The sequence below is a fragment of the Mixophyes fleayi genome, chromosome 4, assembly GCF_038048845.1.
Source record: "Mixophyes fleayi isolate aMixFle1 chromosome 4, aMixFle1.hap1, whole genome shotgun sequence".
NCBI classification, from domain to species: domain Eukaryota; kingdom Metazoa; phylum Chordata; class Amphibia; order Anura; family Limnodynastidae; genus Mixophyes; species Mixophyes fleayi.
Window position 1 is genome coordinate 132,724,914 of NC_134405.1, and position 26,430 is coordinate 132,751,343.

The 26,430-nt window shown below is 40.3% G+C and overlaps 1 protein-coding gene across 1 annotated transcript in view; it reads left to right on the forward strand.

Annotated features, from left to right (window-relative positions):
• HCN4 (hyperpolarization activated cyclic nucleotide gated potassium channel 4) overlaps positions 1-26,430 on the forward strand; it is a 146,659-nt gene that overhangs the window by 62,033 nt on the left and 58,196 nt on the right. Inside the window, exons 2-4 of the mRNA XM_075208310.1 lie at positions 1,232-1,655; positions 2,203-2,364; positions 21,824-22,042. Coding sequence (XP_075064411.1) covers positions 1,232-1,655; positions 2,203-2,364; positions 21,824-22,042 — 805 coding nt within the window. The remainder of the gene's footprint in view (positions 1-1,231; positions 1,656-2,202; positions 2,365-21,823; positions 22,043-26,430) is intronic.

Genomic DNA, 26,430 nt, shown 5'->3' on the forward strand with positions numbered 1-26,430 from the left:
TAAAGGATTTGTGCATTATTTGTGTTGGAGGACTGGGTGTAGTGCGTTGGTGCATGTACTGTTAAGACGAGCATGTCCATTACAGATGTATGCTATTTCTTAATACTGCTTTTGCTTTAGAGTTTCTGACAACTATCCATATTGTATGACTGTAAATGACCAGTCACACTACACACAAAACAATTTCAGTGTCTGAATTTTTTCAAAGCTGGCCTGCCCAATGATTTTGGGAAACAGTTCAAATAATATTTTATAAGGTGTAACCCACAGACCAGTGCCCACCACACTATTGTTACTTTTTTACTGGATTTATCTTGGAGAGAACTTGCCTGATGTTTTTTTCTTCTCTTCTTTGGTCCATAACCCCCATATTTTTATTAGGAATTTTGTTTTCTTTGGTTTTTTTTGCAATTTATTCTAGTTTGTGCTTTAATTATACGTAATAATATATAAAACCCTGTTTTTGTTTCGTGATTGTTTGAGTAAGTGTATTTGCATGTTTTATGACTTTTCCAATTTGACCAATTAAATCTCATTGCTTAGCGGTGGAATGTCATACTGGCAGCCAACAGGCAGGATCCAGGCTTACTTTGTTATCATCTGCTTCCTTATAAGCCATCTTCATTGAATGTTGTAATTTTATTTCTATCAGCATCTGGTTGGTGAGGATGATTATGTATGTTGCCCTCACTATGAAAATTGACAGCAATAATTTACACCACTATGCCATTTATTTATTATTTCTGCATTTATGTATTATTTCTACCAACTAAATAGAACCTTATGATAATGTAAAAGATGACACAAAAAGGTGACACAAAATAACGGCAAAACAAATATTAGTGGCGATGGCCTAATTTCATGCGCGTGCTCCTTACAGTTAGCTCTGGCACTGCTGCCCTTGTTCCACAATGATTAGTTTGATGTTGCGCTCAACCTTTCATCCCGCTACACTTCACTTCCATCTCCCAGCTTTGTTTTTTTTCTGCAAAGACCTGAAAGTGAAGGACACCTCAAACACACAGGATAACCTTCTGTATCCTTTCTACCACAGCTTTCATTCTCCATGAGAGTTTACTTCCAAAAATGAATTAGCTGTATGCCATTGACAAATATTTTACAATATTATTTATAACAGATTTAAAGATGTTTCACCAATGTGTAATAGGATCATAATGCAAACATAACTTCTATATTTATATACATTTACAGTACAGTATTTAATTTACAGGTTTTACTGGGACCTCACGATGTTACTGCTGATGGTAGGAAATCTTATTATCATTCCAGTGGGCATCACTTTCTTTAAAGAGGAGAACACCCCAGCTTGGATTGTGTTTAATGTTGTGTCTGACACCTTCTTCCTTGTGGACCTGGTGCTGAACTTCCGCACTGGCATTGTAGTAGAAGACAATACAGAAATTATCTTGGAGCCACAACGTATCAAGATTCGTTATCTAAAGAGCTGGTTTCTTGTGGACTTTGTATCCTCTATTCCTGTGGACTACATTTTTCTTATTGTAGAAACACGTATTGACTCAGAAGTTTATAAGACCGCAAGGGCCTTAAGAATTGTCCGCTTCACTAAAGTACTCAGTTTGCTGCGACTCCTGAGACTATCCAGGCTCATCCGTTACATTCACCAGTGGGAGGAGGTAGGGTTATGCATTTTTATAGTGCTGTCTGATTGCATAATAATATATTGCTTGGAAGTCAGTCTTGGTGACTTTTTCCTTGAATGATGTAATAGTGCTAGAATTAAAGCAAAGTTGTAATGTGTAGCGATTGAAAGTAATACATGTTGATTTCTGGTTGTTTCATTTTAATAATCCTATTGTCACAATCACACATGGGGCTAGATTTACTAAGCTGCGGGTTTGAAAAAGTGGGGATGTTGCCTATAGCAACCAATCACATTCTAGCTTTCATTTATTTAGTACCTTCTACAAAATGATAACTAGAATCTGATTGGTTGCTATAGGCAACATCCACACTTTTTCAAACCCGCAGCTTAGTAAATCTAGCCCATGGTAGCATTTTGTATTTTCATTCTTTCCATTCCTGCTTCCATGTCACCACTCAACATTATACCTATATTACTTCTCTGATTGTTCATGCTTTTAATCTGATTACTGCCATTGTCCCTTGTGCATTGTATGGCCCCATGCTGTTCTTGTTAAATCTGAGATTTTTTTCCTACAGATTTTTCACATGACATATGACCTGGCAAGTGCTGTGGTACGCATTGTAAATCTAATTGGCATGATGCTACTGCTTTGTCATTGGGATGGCTGCTTGCAGTTTTTGGTGCCCATGTTGCAGGACTTTCCTGATAATTGCTGGGTATCTTTAAACCACATGCAGGTGAGTTTAATATCTATGGGACTTTGAAAGAAGTGTCAGTTTTGTATTTGATTTGATATAGGTATCATTATTTTCCATCAAAAGCCACTTCAAACCTTGATTGCTAATGCATGAAGCACAGGGGCATTTGTTTGAATTGCTATTTCTCTTAAAGCAGGCAAAGTGTAACCATAGTCTAACAGTAAGCATTTTTTTGTGATCAAAAACAAGTTCATATTATCACAGCTGCTAGGTGCAAATTGTTGTCCACAAATTCTGTCATCTTAGGAAACCCAATGACTCCAGAGGCTCAATTGCCCTATAACATAACTGTGTTAATTCTGCATCTGGAAGTGCCAGAATTTTTAAAGTAATCCATTTAGAAGGCCCAGGACTACTTCGGAGTGACATAAATGTTGGTGTGATTCTGTTGGTTATGACAGAAACATTTCTTCTGTTTTCTGTGGGATCAATGTCAAATGCTCCATTTTGCTTACGTAGAAGGTTTTTGTGTGCTTTCCAGGATAGGTTTTTCATGTGTGTTCTCAAGTCCCTGAAAACTTATTCCAGTATGTAGCTCCCTGTAAGGCTAGCGTGGGGGTCAGGGAGGGGGTGGTGGGGTTAATGACATTCTGCTTACAACTGTATGTCGGTTTGTGTGGTGAGAAATAGATACAGTTTTACCAGTTGTCACAAACACGCTCCCAGCTGCTGTGACTTTGGGGTGTTTGCTATATGAGATGACACGATTCCAGCCCGCAGTCTCTCTCTACCTATCACACAGGTTATTGACCTACTGAATCACCCCCAAACAGCGCTCACACCTCATACACTTGAGGTTTGCCACCACCTATTGAATAGGGGCAATAGGACCCCAATATACTTCCCCAAACTGGCACACAAGGCTTCTAGCTATCCACAGACTAGCAAGACCCACACCAGCAAGCAAAGGGTTAACTCTTCACACCTCCAGACTGTTACACAAATGTAAATGCAAGCACACACAGCTTCTTAATCAAATGTATCAACAAACCACACACTGGCATTCAAAGGGCTAACTTGGTCGAGCTATATTCTTCTCAACAGGCTAATGGATTTGTTAGAGTATCAAGGACGCAACATATTAAATTATAGATTTAATATACAAAAGTACAGGGCATACAGATATAAAAAATAATGAATAAACAATTAATAGATTGACATAACAAGCAAAACAGATAAAAATAAAAGTGTTACATTCAGAGTAGCTCTTATGTGAATTGTCTTTTCTGTCTAAGGGAAATTGGCTTGGAAGCTGGACAGCTTATCAATGTGAATTGATTTCCCAAAAAGTCTGACAATTTGCTGTGCCTGGTCTCAGCCTTTTAAAGACAGTTCCACACCTCTTTCTACCCCCAGGGGTTTGTGGCCTGTAACACATTTTTCAATCACTATTTGCATGTTGTCTGATTTACTACATTCTACTATGTGACCTAACTTGGAGTGTCACATAGACCTAATTTTATTATTAATAAATCCTTATGACTTTGTCCATCTTTTGATACCAAACATGATGAAATTTTGACAATGTGACATACCTTTTCCAAAGATATGTGATTTTAACTGTTCCTGAATACCACCCATGCCTGTCATTCACAACCCTGTTGTGATTTCTGCTCCTCAGTATGGAGTACACCCGGATATCCCAAAATATGAACTATGAAGACATTTTCCATTGAAGCTCATATTTCTATATACCTGTATAAGCCTTCAAAATGCTGTCTTGGGTTGCAAGGATGTCCAGCTGTGACCATCCCCACAAAGTCTATTCAGGTGTCCAAAAATTAACTTGTGTCAGGATATATCTCACAGTAAGAGTTCTTTGAAGATGCCATAGGTGACACTCCTATCTTCTCACACTGGAATGTGCAAATACGCATACAACAGACTTTCTGTCTTCACATTTTACAGTTTATAAGCTAAACTTATCAATGGATTAATTTGATATAACATATTTACACTGCAGTTATGATTTATCCCTTATACCCCACAATTATGTGATGGGTTAACCCTTACTGTAAGTTCTCTATATTCACGACACCAGTTATCTCAGTTTTAATTATTAGCTCATTTTGCTGTCAATGCTATGCAAACATTTAGGTGCAGCACCCATTTTCTTTTTCCTGGACTAGTGTTGTATTTATCTGGATGCTGCTAGTAATGTTGCAGGTGAATTTGAGTTGCGTTAGTTAAGTTATTGATTCAGGACGCAATGTTTTCTGATTTTTAATTACTTTTAGCACAAAATTCTGCTGACTAACAGAAAGAGAGGGACTCTCCACAAAGACAATGTTGGACAAAAACCATATTATGGGCATGAGGGGGTAAGATGTACAGGCACAGGAAAATCGGATGTGTGTAATCATAATAATTATAAAAGGAGAAGGGGTAACTTATTATTAGCTTAGAAGGAGATGATGAGCACAAAAGACATATAGAATAATATGAAAATATATTTTAAAAAATATGAATTCTAATAAAAATAACCATTTTAATGTGATCATGGATTATTCCCTATATGTTCATGGTATTCAATAAAATAAAATATGATTCATTATTTAAATGTGAGGAATACTACCCCAACGTATAAAAGAAGATATTTTAAAACATTTATGTTATACAGATATAAAAACTGTCCCCTATAAGTATTTTTAGATCTACAGGATTTTCAGTCGATTATCGGGCCAATCACACAATAAATGACCGTTCGGCTAAATATCACATTAGTGTGTACACTGCAGCGATGAGTGATTATTGTTCCAAAGCTCATCGTATCGTTTCATTTGATTTTTAAAATGAACTAAAAATGTTGTTCAGCGATGAAACAATGTCTTTCCAATTCTGCAGTGTGTATGCAGTGTCCATAGATCTCTATGGAATGTTCAGAGTCACAATCTATTCAGTAGATGGTTATAACAGATGAAGGGCACAGATCTGAAGGTAAATTGTGTAAAATGTGTTTAGTGTGTACACATGAATAAGCATGCTGATCGGGACTTTTCTTTTTTGTCGTTTGTAAAGTCGTTAAAGATGTTGCTTCAGGAGGAATTTTCTGTAGTGTGTACCCAGTCTATATTCCTTAGGACCCTTAGAGTGCCTCCACAACAGAATCTTTTTTTCTTTTAGTGTAAATAAGTTTATGACATTCTGAGTAGAGCATCCTCTACACATAGATATAGTGAATACTAAAAAATAGGGATATTGGGTGAGTGCATTTTGATCCTGTACAATAATTTACTTTTTCCACTGAAAAAAGAGAGATACTTGGTAAAGATTTCTTGATATAAGGAGATACCTGGTAAAATGTATGTGTACAAATGAGTATTTGATTAAGAAAGCCTTGCCATAAAGTTTATGTTCCAGCTATGATCCATTAAACAGTAATTAAACAGCCATCATTTAGACATGCAATGCAAAGACAAGAATTAATGCCTAAGCAGTTAATCCTCACTTTTAACTAGAGATGAGCGGGCTCGGATTCCGCTAATCTGAGCCCACCCGAACAGTGCGGATCCGAACGGGATCCGAGCACTGTTCGGAAATTTCCGGCGGGCAAAAAGATGAAAACGAGGCTTTGTCGTCCAAGTCTCACGTCGAATCTCGCGAGGGGTGGGAGGGAGGGCCCAGAACAATTCCATCTTGTACCTCTTTTTTTGGCATTATGTGCTCAAGCTACCTCGGTGCAACCTTTTGGCCTAAAAACAATATTGTGAGGTGTTCAGAATAGACTGGAAATTAGTGGAAATGATTGTTATTGAATGTTATTGAGGTTAATAATAGCGTAGGAGTGAAAAAAACTCCACAAAACTGGTTTTTAGCACTTTTTATGTTTTTTTCAAAATAAATCCGAACCAAAACCTTTCGTCAGGTGTTTTGCAAAACAAATCCGAACCCAAAACCTCAAGCAAATCCAAATCCAAAACACAAAACACGAGACACGAGACACCAAAAGTGGCCGGTGCACATCCCTACTTTTAACTTGTGAGTAGCCTGGATGTTATGGTTAGCTGATCAGTTGGTTACTTCTACCAATATACTAAGGTACATGTGGTTACAGCTCATGTAGTCAGTATAGGTCTCTAGTTCATGTAATTGTTTTTCCTGATTGTTACTGATAGTGATGTGATTATTTTGGTGTAGATTTTCTTTACCCATCATAATTCTAATAACAATGCTAAGGGAAGAATGGTGTGGAAAGCAGTGATAAGATTCCCTGGAAAGGCAAAAAATGGTTAATCCATAGTAATGGATTTTTCAGAACATCCCAATGGTAGTATTACCACTACCATGAAGATACAATTTCCCTCTCATATTTATTATTGTTTGGATTTTTGCTTGTTTCTTAGAGAGACAAGGAAACCTGCAGGCGTTCACTTTGTGTGTGTGTAACGTTGCTGAGGCCTCAACAGAGGCCTCAGCAACGTTATGGGGCTGCCACAAGATGGAGCCATGCAGCCTATTACTGCAAAGCACAACTCCTTCCCTCTTCTCTGAGGGACTCCTAGGGGTAAATGTATCAAGCTGAGAGTTTCCCGGCGGGTTTGAAAAGTGGAGATGTTGCCTATAGCAACCAACCAGATTCTAGCTGTCATTTTGGAGAATGTACTAACTAAATGATAGCTAGAATCTGATTGGTTTTTCAAACCCGCCGGAAAACTATCAGTTTGATACATTTACCCCCTGGTCACGTGCTGCCAATTACCATACAGGGGGCAGTGACTGGAAATTTAGTTTCAACAGCGCACATTCCACCCACACCTCTACTTAGGTGAGTGGAACATGTCCTTGACATACACTTGTTATCTCAGCCCACCCCTGACTTTTTCATACCCCCATGTTTGTGTGTCTCATCTTTTCTCTTGCTTTTCCCTTGCGTGTCTGCCACTATCTCTGTTACCGCTTTGTGTTTTCTTTATGAAAAAAATATATTTTTTTACAGTTTAAAAAATAGAATAAATTTCCGAAAAAAAATAATTTTAAACCTTAATTAAATAAAAAAATGCTTTCAAAGAATAATTCATTTTGTAATTATACTAATCTGTTATCACCATCCTGATCTGGCACTAACAGAACAGGTATTGGGGCAAACATTGGAAACTCCCCTCTATAATTCCAGGTTTGCCTTGACCTTTAGCAATTCAAATTACGTTATTCTGTTTACTGTACAGCATTGTTCCGTTTTTTTAACAAATAAAAAGTGAAAACTTACATTATACCTACTAGATAACATATGTAAACATAAAATAAAATGTATTTATAATTCTGCTTTATTCCTCATATTCAGACTCTCTTCTCCACCTTAGATACATTGCCAGAACACACCCTTTTCTTACCCAACATGCTAACAAAACTTTCATCATCTCCCGTCTCAACTACTGAAACCTTCTGCTATCTGGCATTCCCGACACACATGTATCCCCACTTTCATCATCATTTATTTATATAGCGCCACTAATTCCGCAGCGCTGTACAGAGAACACACTCACATCAGTCCCTGCCCCATTGGAGCTTACAGTCTAAATTCCCTAACATACACAGACAGACAAAAACACAGACTAGGGTCAATTTGATAGCAGCCAACTAACCTACTAGTATGTTTTTAGATTGTGGGAGGAAACCCACACAAACACAGGGAGAACATACAAACTCCACACAGATAAGGCCATGGTTGGGAATCAAACTCATGACTCCAGTGCTGTGCAGCAGAAGTGCTAACCACTAAGCCACCGTGCTGTAATCCATCCTAAATGCTGCTGCAAGATTGATCTTCCTCAATCACCCTCTTCCACTTAGAATGTAAGCGCTCTAATGAGCAGGGTCCTCCATACCGTGTTCTCATGTCTGCATTTGTTTTATGTACTTTGCATGTCCTTGTTTTATGTATGTCCTGTTTTCCTTACTGTACAGTCCTGTGGAGCACTGAGATGCCTTACAAATCAATGATAATAATAATTAGAGATGGTCACTGACCCCCGTGTTTTGGTTTTGGATTCGGTTTTGGATCTGGATTACCGTCGTGTTTTGGTTTTGGTTTTGGTTTTGCAAAACCGCCATTGCGTGTTTTGGTTTTGGTTTTGGTTTTGTTTGGTTTTGTTTTGCTATTTTTTGGGAAAATCCATGTTTTTGGGCCTAAATTAACCCAATTTAGTGCTCCAACTGTTTTAGAGACAAGTAATCTAATTGTTGAGGTAATAAATCATCCAAAAAAACAGTTTAATTCTTCGTTGGTAGGCCTATTCTACACACAAAACAGATTGTCTTCCTCTCCATCTATGCATATTGGCAATGCAGCCATCGTCTTTGAATGTATATTACACCCTACACTTATAGTTAAATATGTAAAGAAATGGAAAAAGCCAGTTTGGTTTCTGTCTCTCTAGGCCCCCCTCCACTTGTATAAAATACCAAAAAATTCAGCCATTATAGACTGTACAATATTAATTGACATGGAGAAAGCCAGTTTGGTTTCTGTCTCTCTAGGCCCCCCTCCACTTGTATAAAATACTAAAAAATTCAGCCATTATAGACTGTACAATATTAATTGACATGGAGAAAGACAGTTTGGGGTCACTCTGTCTCTCTAGGCCCCCCTCCACTTGTATAAAATACTAAAAAATTCAGCCATTATAGACTGTACAATATTAATTGACATGGAGAAAGACAGTTTGGGGTCACTCTGTCTCTCTAGGCCCCCCTCCACTTGTATAAAATACCAAAAAATTCAGCCATTATAGACTGTACAATATTAATTGACATGGAGAAAGCCAGTTTGGTTTCTGTCTCTCTAGGCCCCCCTCCACTTGTATAAAATACTAAAAAATTCAGCCATTATAGACTGTACAATATTAATTGACATGGAGAAAGACAGTTTGGGGTCACTCTGTCTCTCTAGGCCCCCCTCCACTTGTATAAAATACTAAAAAATTCAGCCATTATAGACTGTACAATATTAATTGACATGGAGAAAGACAGTTTGGGGTCACTCTGTCTCTCTAGGCCCCCCTCCACTTGTATAAAATACCAAAAAATTCAGCCATTATAGACTGTACAATATTAATTGACATGGAGAAAGCCAGTTTGGTTTCTGTCTCTCTAGGCCCCCCTCCACTTGTATAAAATACTAAAAAATTCAGCCATTATAGACTGTACAATATTAATTGACATGGAGAAAGACAGTTTGGGGTCACTCTGTCTCTCTAGGCCCCCCTCCACTTGTATAAAATACCAAAAAATTCAGCCATTATAGACTGTACAATATTAATTGACATGGAGAAAGCCAGTTTGGTTTCTGTCTCTCTAGGCCCCCCTCCACTTGTATAAAATACTAAAAAATTCAGCCATTATAGACTGTACAATATTAATTGACATGGAGAAAGACAGTTTGGGGTCACTCTGTCTCTCTAGGCCCCCCTCCACTTGTATAAAATACCAAAAAATTCAGCCATTATAGACTGTACAATATTAATTGACATGGAGAAAGCCAGTTTGGTTTCTGTCTCTCTAGGCCCCCCTCCACTTGTATAAAATACTAAAAAATTCAGCCATTATAGACTGTACAATATTAATTGACATGGAGAAAGACAGTTTGGGGTCACTCTGTCTCTCTAGGCCCCCCTCCACTTGTATAAAATACCAAAAAATCCAGCCGATATAGACTGTACAATATTAATTGACATGGAGAAAGCCAGTTTGGTTTCTGTCTCTCTAGGCCCCCCTCCACTTGTATAAAATACTAATAAATTCAGCCGTTATATACTGTACAATATAAATTGAAATGGACAAAGGCAGTTTGGTATCTGTCTGCATCAGATCCTCTCTCCACTAGGAGTAAAATAGAAAACTATTCAGCCGTTATATAATCTAGAATATAAATAGAAATTGAGAAAGGCAATTTGGTATCTGTCTGCATCATAATCATCAACATCATCATTAGCGCCCTCGTCGCCTACACAAATCTCCCCCTCATCCTCTTCTAATTCCAAAGTGGCATCCTCAATTTGGGTATCACCGGCTACACTCGGGCTATTAAGGCACACATCAGCAGAATGCTCACGATTAGACATCCCACTGTTGGATGGACTCTCCACAGGGATTGTTATCATTTGTGAATCAGAGCAAATATTCTCCTGTAATGCCTCACTGTTATCTTGCAGCTCTGCTTTGACGCGTAACAGTAGTTGTGCACCAATTGTAGGCTGGGTAACTTTTTGGGATCTGCCACTAATAGCCAAAGGTGAAGGCCTCATTCTCTCTTTGCCACTGCGTGTGTAGAATGGCATGCTTGCAATTTTTTTTTTATCGTCACTTAACTTTTGCTCAGTTACACTTCTTTTTCGCTTCAATACAGTAAATTTTTTTTTGGTTTTTGTTTTTTGCACTAATTTGAAAACACTCTGTTGTTTGACATCGCCTTGGCCAGATGACGTACTGGGAACACTAACATCAGGACTGGTGACAGAACCTGGTTGCTCATTTAGATCATATGTGGACTGCTTTGAATCCATTCTGAGCGCAAACCACTGAGGAGTGCTAAAAATTATTGAGTAGATACTGCTGACAGATATGACTTTTGACAGCCAGAAATATTAATGCACAATTAGGGAGGACACCCCAAAAACACTGAGGAGTGCTAAAAATTATTGAGTAGATACTGCTGACAGATATGACTTTTGACAGCCAGAAATATTAATGCACAATTAGGGAGGACACCCCAAAAACACTGAGGAGTGCTAAAAATTATTGAGTAGATACTGCTGACAGATATGACTTTTGACAGCCAGAAATATTAATGCACAATTAGGGAGGACACCCCAAAAACACTGAGGAGTGCTACAAATTATTGAGTAGATACTGCTGACAGATATGACTTTTGACAGCCAGAAATATTAATGCACAATTAGGGAGGACACCCCAAAAACACTGAGGAGTGCTAAAAATTATTGAGTAGATACTGCTGACAGATATGACTTTTGACAGCCAGAAATATTAATGCACAATTAGGGAGGACACCCCAAAAACACTGAGGAGTGCTAAAAATTATTGAGTAGATACTGCTGACAGATATGACTTTTGACAGCCAGAAATATTAATGCACAATTAGGGAGGACACCCCAAAAACACTGAGGAGTGCTAAAAATTATTGAGTAGATACTGCTGACAGATATGACTTTTGACAGCCAGAAATATTAATGCACAATTAGGGAGGACACCCCAAAAACACTGAGGAGTGCTACAAATTATTGAGTAGATACTGCTGACAGATATGACTTTTGACAGCCAGAAATATTAATGCACAATTAGGGAGGACACCCCAAAAACACTGAGGAGTGCTAAAAATTATTGAGTAGATACTGCTGACAGATATGACTTTTGACAGCCAGAAATATTAATGCACAATTAGGGAGGACACCCCAAAAACACTGAGGAGTGCTACAAATTATTGAGTAGATACTGCTGACAGATATGACTTTTGACAGCCAGAAATATTAATGCACAATTAGGGAGGACACCCCAAAAACACTGAGGAGTGCTAAAAATTATTGAGTAGATACTGCTGACAGATATGACTTTTGACAGCCAGAAATATTAATGCACAATTAGGGAGGACACCCCAAAAACACTGAGGTGTGCTACAAATTATTTAGTAGATAATGCTGACAGATATGACTTTTGACAGCCAGAAATATTAATGCACAATTATGGGGGACACCCCAAAAGCGCTGGGGAGTGCCAAATATGAAGAAAAAATAATAAACCTCTATCCTCCTCTCTGCACTAGCGATTTTGGTTAGAGCAATTGCAAGAACAATATGGTATTCTCTGTCCCTGCTCTAATTAGCCTATGACTACACCCTGCTCTCTCCCTCTGTCAAATGGCGATGGATTGCTGTGGAGGCGTGTATTTATAAAGTTGAAGTATCGCGAGAACCGAGTCCCGAGATCCGACGACGTCACAATGACGTTCGGCCTCGATTTGGATTCGGAATGGGCGGGAGAGTACCGAGCTGCTCAGCTCGGTACTCGGATACCCAAAGTTCGGGTGGGTTCGGTTCTCGGAGAACCGGACCCGCCCATCTCTAATAATAATATAATACAATTTTAAAAAAATGGTAATGCACAGACAGCATTGTTAAGTTGCTTACAATGAGCATAATATTATACAGTTAAAATAGTCCCATATTATTTATACAACCACAAAAGCCGTCATACTAATCCACAACAATATCCGACATATTGTAAAGCTGCAAAGTCTCCTTATAATAGCCACAAACTGGTGCCTCAGGGGAACTAGTAGTAATTTGAATCTAATATCAATAGTAATGTAGTGGCTATAAAAAGTATTCAACCCATTTGGCATTTTTTATATTTCCATTTGTTTGGAAATGCTTAGCACTGATCAACACAAAATATTCTGTAATGTTAATTAAGCTTTCTCTAGACTACAAATAAAAGCAGGCAATAGTTGATTGCAAGTATAACATTGATTGCATAAGTATTCATATTGCTTTGATACATCTAAATAAACCCTGCAGCAATCAGTTGTCTGCAGAGGTCATATAAGTGATTAGAGCCGACCTTAACCCTACAATTAAAGTGTTTCAATTGATTTCGAAATATTACACCTGTCTGGGAGATGTCCCACAGTTGGTTAGTGCATTTACAAGCAATAGCATCATGAAGATCAAGGAACAATGAAAACAAATTTGAAAGAAATTTTCTTGAAATATACTAATTGAGAGGGATATAAGAAGACTTGTAAAAAGTTTGTGTGTGCCAAGTACGCGCATTTTTTATTTTTTTAAGAGACTCTTCTTTGCGTTTTCTTACAAATCAGGGGAAGGCACAGGTGAGGGGGTGCACAAGTTGGGGGAGGCACAGGTGTGTGGGTGCAAAGTTCGGGGGAGACACAGGTATGTGGTTGCACAAGTTCAGGGAAGGCACAGGTGTGTGGGTGCACAAGTCAGGAGAAAGCACAGGTGTGTGGGTGCACAAGTTAGGGGAAGGCACAGGTGTGTGGGTGTACAAGTCAGGGGAAGGCACAGGTGTGTGGGTGCACAAGTTAGGGGAAGGCACAGGTGTGTGGGTGTACAAGTCAGGAGAAAGCACAGGAGTGTGGGTGCACAAGTCAGGGGAAGGCACAGGTGTGTGAGTGTAAATGTCAGGGGAAGGCACAGTTGTGTGGGTGCATAAGTCAGGGGAAGGCACAGGTGTGTGGGTGCACAAGATAGGGGAAGGCACAGGTGTGTGGGTGCACAAGTCAGGGGAAGGCACAGGTGTGTGGGTGCAAAGTTCGGGGGAGACACATGTGTGTGGTTGCACAAGTTCAGGGAAGGCACAGGTGTGTGGGTGCACAAGTCAGGAGAAAGCACAGGTGTGTGGGTGCACAAGTTAGGGGAAGGCACAGGTGTGTGGGTGTACAAGTCAGGAGAAAGCACAGGAGTGTGGGTGCACAAGTCAGGGTAAGGCACAGGTGTGTGGGTGTATATGTCAGGGAAAGGCACAGGTGTGTGGGTGCACAAGATAGGGGAAGGCACAGGTGTCGGTGCACAAGTTAGGGGAAGGCACAGGTGTCGGTGCACAAGTTAGGGGAAGGCACAGGTGTGTGGGTGCACAAGTTAGGGGAAGGCACAGGTGTCGGTGCACAAGTTCGGGGAAGGCACAGGTGTGTGGGTGCACAAGTTAGGGGAAGGCACAGGTGTGTGGGTGCACAAGTCAGGGGAAGGCACAGGTGTGTGGGTGCACAAATTAGGGGATGGCACAGGTGTGTGGGTGCACAAGTTCTGGGGAGGCACAGGTGTGTGTGTGCACAAGTCAGGAGAAAGCACAGGTGTGTGGGTGCACAAGATAGGGGAAGGCACAGGTTTATGGGTGTACAAGTCAGGAGAAAACACAGGTGTGTGGGTGCACAAGTTGGGGGGAGGCACAGGTGTGTGGGTGCACAAGTCAGGGGAAGGCACAGGTGTGTGGGTGCACAAGTCAGGAGAAAGCACAGGTGTGTGGGTGCACAAGATAGAGGAGGGCACAGGTGTGTGGGTGCACAAGTTTGGGGGAGGCACAGGTCTGTGGGTGCACAAGATAGAGGAGGGCACAGGTGTGTGGGTGCACAAGTTTGGGGGAGGCACAGGTCTGTGGGTGTTCAAGTTCAGGGGAGGCACAGGTGTGTGGGTGCACAAGTCAGGGGAAGGCACAGATGTGTGGGTGAATAGTGGTATATAGGTGTGGCCTTAACTAGAAAAATCAAAAGAAACCATGACAGGATACATAAAACCAGAGTGGAGATTATGTGCCTCATGGTGATACTATATAATTACACAACTGTTGCCTTACTGTGTGTATTGTGACACAATATAATTGGATAATTGGATATCTGCTGCTAATGCCATGCAATTAAATGGCTGCCACCTATATATGTGGCTTATATTCATAACATACTTAGCTGCTGCTAACGCCATACAATTACATGGCTGCCACTTATATATGTGGCTTGGATTCATAACATACATAGCTGCTGCTAACGCCATACAATTACATGGCTTCCACCTATATATGTGGCTTATATTCATAACATACTTAGCTGCTGCTAACGCCATACAATTACATGACTGCCACTTATAAATGTGGTTTGGATTCATAACATACATAACTGCTGCTAACGCCATACAATTACATGGCTGCCACTTATATATGTGGATAGAATCTATAACATTGATACTTTTTGATATTGGACTTTTTTTTATATATGTTCTTTTCTCTTCTCATTTTATATTAATTAGAACCACTGCAACAATTAAGTGAATTATGTAATTTATTTCCTATGCAAGTCCTTTGGCCAGTGACATTCCATGAGAATCTGGACATGGAATACCATTAATATACCAGCATTACTTTGATTGGTATATATCTTGGAGGGATTTTATTGTGATTATATCTTTATATGAACTACTAGTTACATGAACATACTCATCAATTTAGGCCGTTTATAGACATCATTTGTGATTCCATTTATACAGCTTTTAGTCCCAGTGATTTTTAAATGTTTGGCTTCAATTACCAATTTACAAGGCCTATGTACTATATTTATTGAGACAATAAAAATGTATTTTTTATATACTGTTACCTCTGGTTTTATGTATCCTGCCATGGTTTTTTGTTTTTTTTCAAGTTAAGGCCACACCTATATACCACTATTCAGCACTGGTTTATCTTTTTGGTTTGTGGTTGTTTTTGATTAGGGGCTAGCAATTGGTCCTGCTATGCATCTGCAATTTGTGTTTATATGGTATGGTGCAGCCCAGCACAGGATTCCTTTTGCTTTGTTTGTACAGATGTGTCGGTGCACAAGTCAGGGGAAAACATGGGCATGTGGGTGCACAAGTCAGGGGAAAACATGGGCATGTGGGTGCACAAGTCAGGTTGTACTAAAATACTTGGTCTCTCATGTGCGAGCAGCTCCCCAGTCCTGGCTTTGCAGGCAGCTCTGTGTGTGTGTGTTAATGTATGTGTCACAGGTTCTTGTTTACAGCATTAATGTCACATATTCAATTCAGCTAAAGGTACCGCTGAGCATCACCTCGATGTTCATATTGCCGGCTATTACGATAAGAAATCTCCACTCATTTTTCTGCGCACCTGTATGGGACGCGAGGAAAAATGAGCAGAAATTTCTGTAAAAACTCAGATACGATGTGTCTCTGTGCATCGTTCCACAGGCACAGCACATCACCTTGCGCCAAATTGAATCTGCTCCATATAGAGAGAAAAGGTGATCCCCATGAGAGTGCTGCATATAGAGCCAGACACTAGCACACTGAGCCTGGAGGGCATAAGGCAGGTACAATGGAGGCCGAGGACTCGGACCTGCACTCTGCAGGTGTCTGTTGCCAGCTCCTCTAGTGTATTAGTAGCAGAAGTGGATGCACCCTACAGAAGTCCACATTACCATCACCTTATTGCAGTCAGGGTCCGCAAAAAAAGAACCCTCTGCACCTCACTGCACAAGGTTCTGGGGCACTAACTTGCACTGTGTGCTCATTTACACTCCCAATCAATCAGAATTTTTAAGACAGCCTGAATTTCCTGCCAGCGCTTAATCAGCAGACAGCAAGTTTAGGGTGTAGTGGTAATTGTGCCCCCCACAGCCAGATGATTAGTGTAAACACAAACTCAACTGCTCTCCTTATACTAGCAAGGAAATCAGTGTCTCCTTAATCCAGCAGCAAAGACGTCCCATGAGCAGCAAAGCCAGTAACTCATTCCTCAAAACTGCCCAACCAAAAGGAAGTGATCATACCTGAGTTACCCTACCATAAAAACCCAGCTCTGCACTACAGGATGCAGTATCCTGACCCCTCCACAGTGATCTACCTACTAATATCTGTAGTTTAGTTCTGTATAAGTAATTATTAACTTACTGTGATACGAGAGGAGTGAGGGGGGGGGGGATGGGGGTGGATCTTGTATGGAGTCTATCTTCTATATCCTCCTGGCCACATGTTTCGGTAATCCTTTGATTCCACTCAGCTGTAAAAATCAGCCCCAAGGTTCCCATCATGTTCCGAGATGGAGTGTATCCACCTCTTCTCAGCTGTGTGATGTGTCTCACATGAGCAATATACCAGTTTATGCCTGCAGCAGCCTCAAGGCACTCCACACTCTACCTAAGGTCCGGCGGTCCCATTGAGTGGAGATTTGGACCAGTCAACACACACTTTCATAAATGTGCGCACAGGGGAAATGCTTGACATCACTTCCGTTACACGTTTTCATTTCCATTAAATATTTTTACTAGGCATTGTCAAAGAAGTTTCATTTTAAAAACTTTTATTATTTCCTGTGTCAGGAACCCCTCCAGCCAGTACAACAACACCCGGAGTCTGCTCTGACAGTCTGGTGTTCACTGGAGCCCCTAGTGGTGGGGACAGACTTGGCCGCAGACTACAGATGGTCGTGTGATGTGTACCAGCTGTGGAGAACCCAGGAGCTGAGGGTTATGGCAGACAGCAAATCCAGAGAACAGGCCGAGGTCAGGGGTCACTTGCTAGATAGAATCGTCAGAAAACGCGCCAGGGATCGGGGTCACGAGCAAATCAGCAGAAACGAAGGTACAAGCCAAAAGGTCAAGGGCACAGGCAAAAAGAAAAATCAAGAGTACAGGCAGGGGTCATACACGGCAAAACAGAGGTCCAAAGGTTAAATACCAAAAGCACAGCAGCAGGCAGCAACACAGAGGTCTGGAAGCTATAACCGGCAGGGAGGCTAAGCCCTCCCTGCCTTAAATACTACAAGCAGCCAATCAGAGCCTGGCTCTGAAGTATACACAGCCCCCTGCATAAGATTAAATTATATTCATTAATTAGCCCGCAGGCTGGTGGGGCCAATTTACGCACGCGCCCGGCTTTCATTCTTTGCCGGGAAGCGGCGCTGCCGGAAGTGACGTCCCGGTCGTCAAGGTGACGGCCGGGATGCCGGGGAGACCAGGAGACGAGTCGCAGCGGCGGCTCGTACCGCCGCGGCTCGTACCGCCGCGGCTCGTACCGCCGCGGCTCGTAACACCCTGGAGCACTGTGAAGTCTATCATAAAGCAATGCAAAGAATGCAAAACAATTGTGAATTTGTCTAGAACAAAACAGGGCTTCCGTACAAGAACAGCACTTGTTAGGAAGACCACCAAGAGGACTAAGTCAACTCTGACAGAATTACAGTATTCCATACTAAAGATGGAGGAAACTGTCCATGGGACAACAAAAGCTCAGGCACTTTACAAATCTGCAATTTATGGGAGGGTGGCAAAATTAAAACCATTCTTGAAGAAGACTCAAATTAAATTATACAAAGTACACGAAGGGACTGAAACTGCAGGGACTGGGATGCTTCTCTGCTTCAGAGACTGGAGAACTTATCAAAATAGAGGGAAAAATGGATGGTGCAAGATAGACAAGTCTTGGAAGTAAACTTCCTGCAGTCTCCAAGAGACCTAGAACTTAAAAGATTTTTTTTATTTCAGCACCATAACATATAGCAATTATTATAATTTAATTTATATAACGCTAAATATCCTAGCACACACACACACTTTAGGGTTAATTTTGTCAGCATCCAATTAAACTATTAATATGTTTTTGAAGTGTAGGAAGAAACCGGAGCACCCGGAGGATACCCAAGCAAACATGGTGAGAACATTCCACAGATAAGTCGACGGTCAGGAATCGAACTCATGATCCCAGCACAGTCAGTCTGCAATGCTAACCATTGCCGTGCTGGCTTATGTACAGAAAAACAATATCCTGAAATGGCTTAGTCAAAGCCAGACTTTAATCCCATCAAGAATCTGTGGAATAATTTGAAAATTATTCACCAAAGGGCCCCATCAAAAGCAGATTAAACTCGAGTAATATAGCAAAGACGGATGGGCACAAATTGCAGTGTCCAGATGTATAAAGCAGGTAGAGCCAGACTAACCCAAATCATATCACAGCTGTAATTATAGATAAATGTGCTTCTAGCAAGTAGGAAAAAAAGGTGGATTAATACATATATAATCAATAATTGACTGTGTTTTGTTTTTTTAATTTGTAATTAAATAAAAAAAAGTGCCACGGTTTCTTTTTTTTACATTACACAGTATTTTGTGTTTATCACTGATAAGAATTTCTGAATAAATCAGTTTTGATTCTATCATGTAAGAAAACAAAATATGAATGATACCACTGTATGCCATTAATAGTAATGTCCATGAAATGTATTATGCAATTAATGTTCCCTTAAGTATTAACGTGACAATAATATGCAGATAACAAATAGTAATGCACATTAATATGCTTATTAGAGCTAATTTGTCTATTAATAGTAATATATCATTAAAATGACGAAAGTAATAATGGGCTCATCAATGATTGTAAGTTCCAGTAATACAAACATACTTACTCATAGCCTCCTTATCTATCTCACCTGCTGGTTCTAACTGTTCAGGTTGCTGATTGGCTTTTGGTATAACTAGACACGTCATAAGCGACGTCAGATCCTTAGTAGCTGACAGGGCCAATTAGGAGCAGGTGGTTCTTGTGCTTACATTGTGTGATCTATGGCACTGATACCTGTGATCAAGTGCTTTAACCACTCCCACAGTTATTCCTTGTGACGATGTGACTTCCAAGCAGTCTTATCAGTAAAAACAAAGGGGAAACATCTTCAATAGATGATACTTAGGGGTATTTTTTTATTAAACTGCTGGTTTGAAAAAGTGGAGATGTCGCCAATAGCAACCAATCAGATTCCAGCTGTCATTTTGTAGAATGTACTAAATAAATGAAAACTAGAATCTAATTGGTTGCTATAGGCAACATCTCCACTTTTTCAAACCTGCAGTTTAGTAAATATACCCCTTAGTCTCACAAAATATACCCCTTAGCCTGCACAAAATGTATCCCAATACATCTAGCAATGTTTGAGAAAGTGTGGCCAGGTAGACACCTATGGAGCTGAGTCATTAAGGAGAGCAAGTTAAAAAAAAAAAAAAAAGAGTGAATTTGGTCCTGGACAAACTATGTTAAAATGCAAAGGTGTGCAAATTAGTTTATTTTGCACATAAATAAAATACTGGCGTTTTTGTCATGTAGCACACAAATACTTATTAAAATTATTTTTTACCTGAAATTTAAAGTTGATCTATGACATGCCCTACCCCAACTATAAATCTAATGCAACATGGTTTTGCCAAGGTGCAAAGTTACTCCTTTTTTATTGCTTTGCTCTACTTAATGACTCAGACCCCTATGTTCACATCTGGTGGACCTGCCCACGATTAGTTTATTTTGAAATGCAGTAAAGTCACTCATTACAGAGCTATCTCTCTGGCTGTCAACCACCAATCATATATACTCCCTAAGCCCAAACAAAAAGGCCACTGATTAAATTTGTATTGCATATTTGCATATGCACCATAAAATATCAAATTGCATGTTATTAGATAAAAATGAATCCCCCTGTACAGCAGGAAGTTATAAATTGTATCTAGTTTATGTCTAAGATGGTGTACATAACCAATCTCCAAAAGTTGAAAATTTTCACATAATACCCCCTGGTATTCGAATAATGAGGTGACTCATGAGCTAAGAGCCCATATCAATAACTTTTTTTTTGTATTATTATTATTATTATTATTATTATTATTATTATTATTATTTCATTTACTCCTGCAGAACATCAACACTACAAAAACATAGACTTGCTGATATATTTGCTCGTGACTTGGAATCCTGTTAAAAATATAGTGTAACTATAACCAGTGTAACTATCCCATGAAGTGCACTCGCCCGTCTATGTATTCCTCTGTTTGATCTGCACCTTACTCTTTTTTTCTTATTGAAACAGTTTGAAAATAAAATTAAAAGGATTTTTTTAAAAAGCAGCAAAAAGAACAGTGGTTTGTTAACCAATTTGTTTTTTTTAATCTCTTTATTTAATGTTATTTTCAAATTTGTTAAACTACTGTTCATTTTACTATCCACCGTCCCCGCCGGCATGGGTCTTTTAATGTCAGCATTGTGACAATCACATTCAATCACATTATTTTCAAGCTGTCCCCACAATGGAAGTTTCGGCATTTAGCCTGCCGACATTTTCATGTCGATAGGTTAACTGCCGACATTTTCACTGTCAGAATTGTGACTGCATCTGTTTTTGTGTGTACTACTTACCCATTACTATGTAAAACATGTATATAGTTAGAAAATTAAATTATTATACTCCTAATTTTAGACTATATGTAATTTTAATCCTTAATTCATACTAAGGTACATGTAATTTGCACCAGATAACATAGTAAACATAATTTTATATGGCTATAAATCCCTGATAATATAGTTTGTTTAGATTAACTGATTAGTGAACTAGGTAGTAGTAGTTGGATATAAGCTCAGCATAGGCAAACTGAGGGGGGGGGTTTACTAGTGTCTAGAAACCCCATCTCAGAATGGGGTACTGTATGCTTGAGGTGGCTTGCCCCGTGTATATGATTGGGATAGGAATTGCCTGTGTATTTGATCTGGATAGGAAAAGTTGGAGAGCAGCCAAATACTGTCTAAAATTATAGTCACGCCCCCATGCATGCTGGTCACACCCACTGGCGGCGTAGCGTGGAAACCCCTCTCTACAAATCCTGCATTTGCCCCTGCTTAAGACATTGGCTTCATACCGCTAAAGGATAACAAGTAAGTTTTAGGGATATTTGCTCCAGCTGCTAAAAGACACTGAGATGAATAAGTTTGATCATGCCTGAAGTCATCTGCTGCAAATGCAAGGTAAAAGCATTGTAATGAATAAAATGTTTTCTTAAATACGCTGACATTGTGCAAGGTTTGCAGAAACTGAGCAGATTGTGTTCTGTTTAGCTTGTGATGTTACAGTGGAATAATACAAAATATTTATTCTGTTTTTGTTGCAGAATGCCTCCTGGGGAAAGCAATATTCCTATGCCATTTTCAAAGCCATGAGCCACATGCTGTGCATTGGGTATGGGCAGCAGGCACCAGTGGGCATGTCGGATGTCTGGCTTACTATGCTCAGCATGATTGTTGGTGCCACTTGCTACGCCATGTTCATTGGCCATGCTACTGCGCTCATCCAATCTCTAGATTCATCGCGGCGCCAATATCAAGAAAAGGTATATGGGATCTCCTGGTTTACATTACTCCCCCCTCTCTCCTTGTCACATATGTCCCCACTTTCCTACTCCCTCCCATTGTCCCACATCATATGTAACGATGAGAGGGAGGGCTTGGGACACGTGACAAGGGGAGAATCATGGAGGAGCATATGTTATATGGGGGAGTGAGGAGGGCATATGTGACGTATGTCCTCACCACTCTTACCTTGCTACATATGCTACACAACCATTCTCCCATTGTCAAGTATGCCCCAGCCCCCACCACTCCTAAAACACAAGTAACTTGCTAACGTATACAGTGGAGGAGTGTCTGGTCTTCTCACAGCAGCTCCCATTACATCTGCTACATGTGGGAATTAACTCATACTGCTATGGTCACTGGCACTCTGCACAGACCACCTACATCAAGGAGCAGCAGCAGTCACCACTGTTAGATGTACGAAGCCCTCCCTTCACAAGCCCAGCAGTATGAAATGAATACACAGTTGGCAGACACTGCTGCTCTCTCCTACCTGTTCTTTTAGATTTTAGTACCTGCTGCTTTTGGTGGCTTAAGCTCTGTTGCTAGTTGAATGGATACTGGAATGTTGGTGTCCTGTTGGAAAAGGGATAGGTACTATTCATCTCCTAAAAAGCTAAGCAACAAGTGAACACTCTAGACCACCTTCCCCCACAAATAGCTCTGGCATTAAATCAATAACACTCACATTTAATAATGAGGCCTCCCAACCCAAATGAGCTCCAATATTAAATAAATAACATTTAGCATTTACTAACTAGCCCCATCATAAATTATTAGCCATCATATTATATACAAAGTGTCATGATTTGCCCCTGGCTACAGTTCAGCATCTCCTCCCTAGATGCTGCTCTGCTTTAATCTGTTCCTGCCTGCAAAGAATTAACTTCCATTATTGGATCTGGATCATGATCAGCTGTGTCTGGCCTTTGTAAGACTGCCTTTCCCTGCAAACTGGGCCAGTTCATCAATTGTCACTGCTGCTGGTCTCCCTGTGAAAATTCATGTGAGCTGATACTGACTTCATCCTTGGTATTTGACTCCTGCTTGTTCCTACATTTTGTACATCTTTTTGTGACTCAGTCCCTGGCTTTGTTTGACCTTGCTCCTGTTTGTTCCCTGATATTATTGTGGATCTTCTGGTTTCTGATCCCTGGCTTGCCTGACCCTCCTTTGCCTGATTCTACCATGGATCATTCGGTGACTCCAGCCACCCTATATGTGCAGTCACCTTTCAAACTTGGAAAATCAGAGTCTCCATCTTCTCAGCTTAACTTGGCAATCCAGACACCCTGCATCTGCAGTCACCTGTCATACTTGGAAAACATGGGTCTCCTGCTTCCCAGCTAAACCTGTGGGGGACTCCTGCTCTTCTGCTATCCCAGTCAGGACTCCTGCTCTAATCCCAAATCTCTTCCCAAGGATCCTACTACACCATCATCCAAGGTTGCAAAGATCACTGATTTGTCTTCTGTTCCAGACTTCCAACCACCTACCTTCAATGGGGACATTGCGCAATTTAATGCCCTTGTAAAATTTTGTTTATCTTATTCTCCATCAGTACCCAACCTCCTAAATGACCAATAAAAGCAAGTATATTACCTTTATTCAACTTTACATTAAAACCCCTTTATTGAGAGCAGACATCTCATTATTTTTAATCTGCAAATTTTTACTGAATTAGTAATTAAAGAATTTGCTCCATCACTTGCAGACGCAACTTACAGTGCATAGGTACCATCTGTAATATTCCCAGTTTCCATAGCATTGGAATTACCTGTGTGTTCTATCCAATTATAAGAATCTTGTGTCCCCAAAAAGGCTCATAAAAAGAAAGTGAAGAAGAAGTGAGGGGTTTGTGGGTCTTGGCTTTCCCCAAGTAGTATTTCCATTCATTATCCGCCATTTGGATATCCTGAGGTATTAGACAATGAACTTTCTGTTACTTGCTCGATTTTAGATTATAACTGTAGCGATTTGCCCCTGGCTACAGTTCAGCATCTCCTTCCTACAAGCTGCCGTGCCTTCATCTTTTCCTGCCTGTAAGGGGTTAAGTTTTCATTGTTGGATCTGGATGATGATCAGCTGTGTCTGGCATTTTCCTGCAAACTTGGCCAGTTCATCAATTGTCTGCTGCTGGTCTACCTGTGAAAACTCCTGTTAGCTGATTCTGACTTCCTTCCTGGTATTTCATCATCATCATCATCATTTATTTATATAGTGCCACTAATTCCGCATCGCTTTACAGAGAACTCACATCAGTCCCTGACCCATTGGAGCTTACAGTCTAAATTCCCTAACACACACAGACAGACAGACACACAGATTAGGGCAATTTGTTAGCAGCCTATTAACTTACTAGTATGTTTTTTGGAGTGTGGGAGGAAAACGGAGCACCCGGAGGAAACCCACGCAAACACGGGGAGAACATACAAACTCCACACAGATAAGGTATTTGACTCCTGCTTGTTCCTACATTTTTCACCTTCTCTTGTGATCCAGATCCTGCCTTCATTTGACCTTGCTCCAGCTTGCTCTCTGGTATTACTGTGGATCTTCAGCCTTCTGACCCTCCTTTGCCTGATTTTCCTGTGGATCATCCGGTGTCTCCAGACACCCTATTCCTGCAGTCACCTGTCAAACTTGGAAATCCAGAGTCTCCAGCTTCTCAACTTAACTCGACAATTCAGACATCCTGCATCTGCAGTCACCTATCGTACTTAGAAAACCTGGATCAGCTTCTCAGCTATACCTGGTTAACCTGACAACTCACACCCACAGTCATCATGTTGTGCCTGGTCTCCAGCTTCCCAGCCAAACCTTCTTTTTCTGACTTACCTGTGCCTGCAGTTAACCTGTTGTGCCAGGTATCCAGTACTCTTGTTCCTCAAATAACTCAAGATCCTGTTTCAACGGACTTGTGTTAGTTACCTTATTATTTACTGGATCTTATTTTTACCTGTGTGACCTGTGTTTAAAATAAACCACTTTGTTACATTTACAGTCTCTCCGTGGTCTTCATATTGGGAATAGATCCCAATAACCCCACATTAAATAAATAGCCCCCACCAGATGAGACATTACATGAAAACCTTGCCCATTACATTAATGGCCTCCACCAGCCCCACTTTGCATCAAGCAGCCACATTACATTAATACCCACACTACATACTATAATAAACTTCCACATTACAATAATGCTCCCTATTATGGCAAGAACCACCTGCGCATGTGTGACATGTGGCTGGTTAAAGGCAAATCCACCTGGTCTGTCTAAAAATGACTAGAAACTAAATATATCTAAATACTAAATATATCTCACAATCACTGTTGCACTAAATTAACCAGTTACTGTACACCAACAATAGTTTTTTTGCCTTCTGTTTTTGTAATGTAATGTTATTAAAACCAAGCCCACATGACGGAAAGGGGAGGAGTCGCCAGGAGAGGGGACAGTGAGAAAGGGGGAGGAGACAGAAGGGGAGGAGTCAGGAGAGGGCAAAATGAAGGAGAGGAGTGGAGAGAGAGACAGACACAAAGGATTAAGAAAGATCAGCCCCTTGCCCTGACGTACTGTGCAACCTGTCTGTCAGACTAAGCATCCTGCAATAGTCTGAGCCAATTCGAGCAGAGCGCATAATAGGTGGCTGGTTACTGGGGAGGGCACAGCTATCAGGAATGACATCAATGCCAGGTCAGGTAATGATTATCCTGGGCTAGCCAGACCAGAGTATATATTTACATGATTATACAATTGCATTATATTGACTCGATCATGACAACATCAACAAGCCAGTTTATAAGAGATTTTAAAAGCGGGGGGGGGAGTTTTTTAAAAAAAAGTAAATAAACAGGCAGCGTGCCCTCAGGGCGAATAAGGACCAGAGTAGTGGACCCCCTATTTCCCTGGCAAGTCATCCTCCCCTATTAAAAGTGTCACTGGATAAAGAGGGTAACATGATTGGCTGCAGTAAGAATTAACTGACAAACACTGAGACAGTAGTTAGCTCATAATTATCAGCAGAGTAACATTTTTTTGCTTTTATAAACTGATAACTGTATAGCGCATTAGGCATGCATGTTTATTCTCTTCAAATATTCTCTCTCAATATGTGTGTTTTGGAGGGGAGTGGATATGTGTGCATCAAGTTAGACTGTGTACCTATAAAAATATGCAATTATAAATCCCAAACACTAAAACGATATATACTTGGATTGTTGGTCATATAAAATGGGAGACAGAAGTGGAAAAGTCAGTGTTGCATGTTTTTGTAAGGAATGCACCTAACTAAGGGTCAGTATTGTGCCCTGAAACACTGTGCTAATTATTTGGGGGTCTACATGAATAATTATTTGTATTTAATGC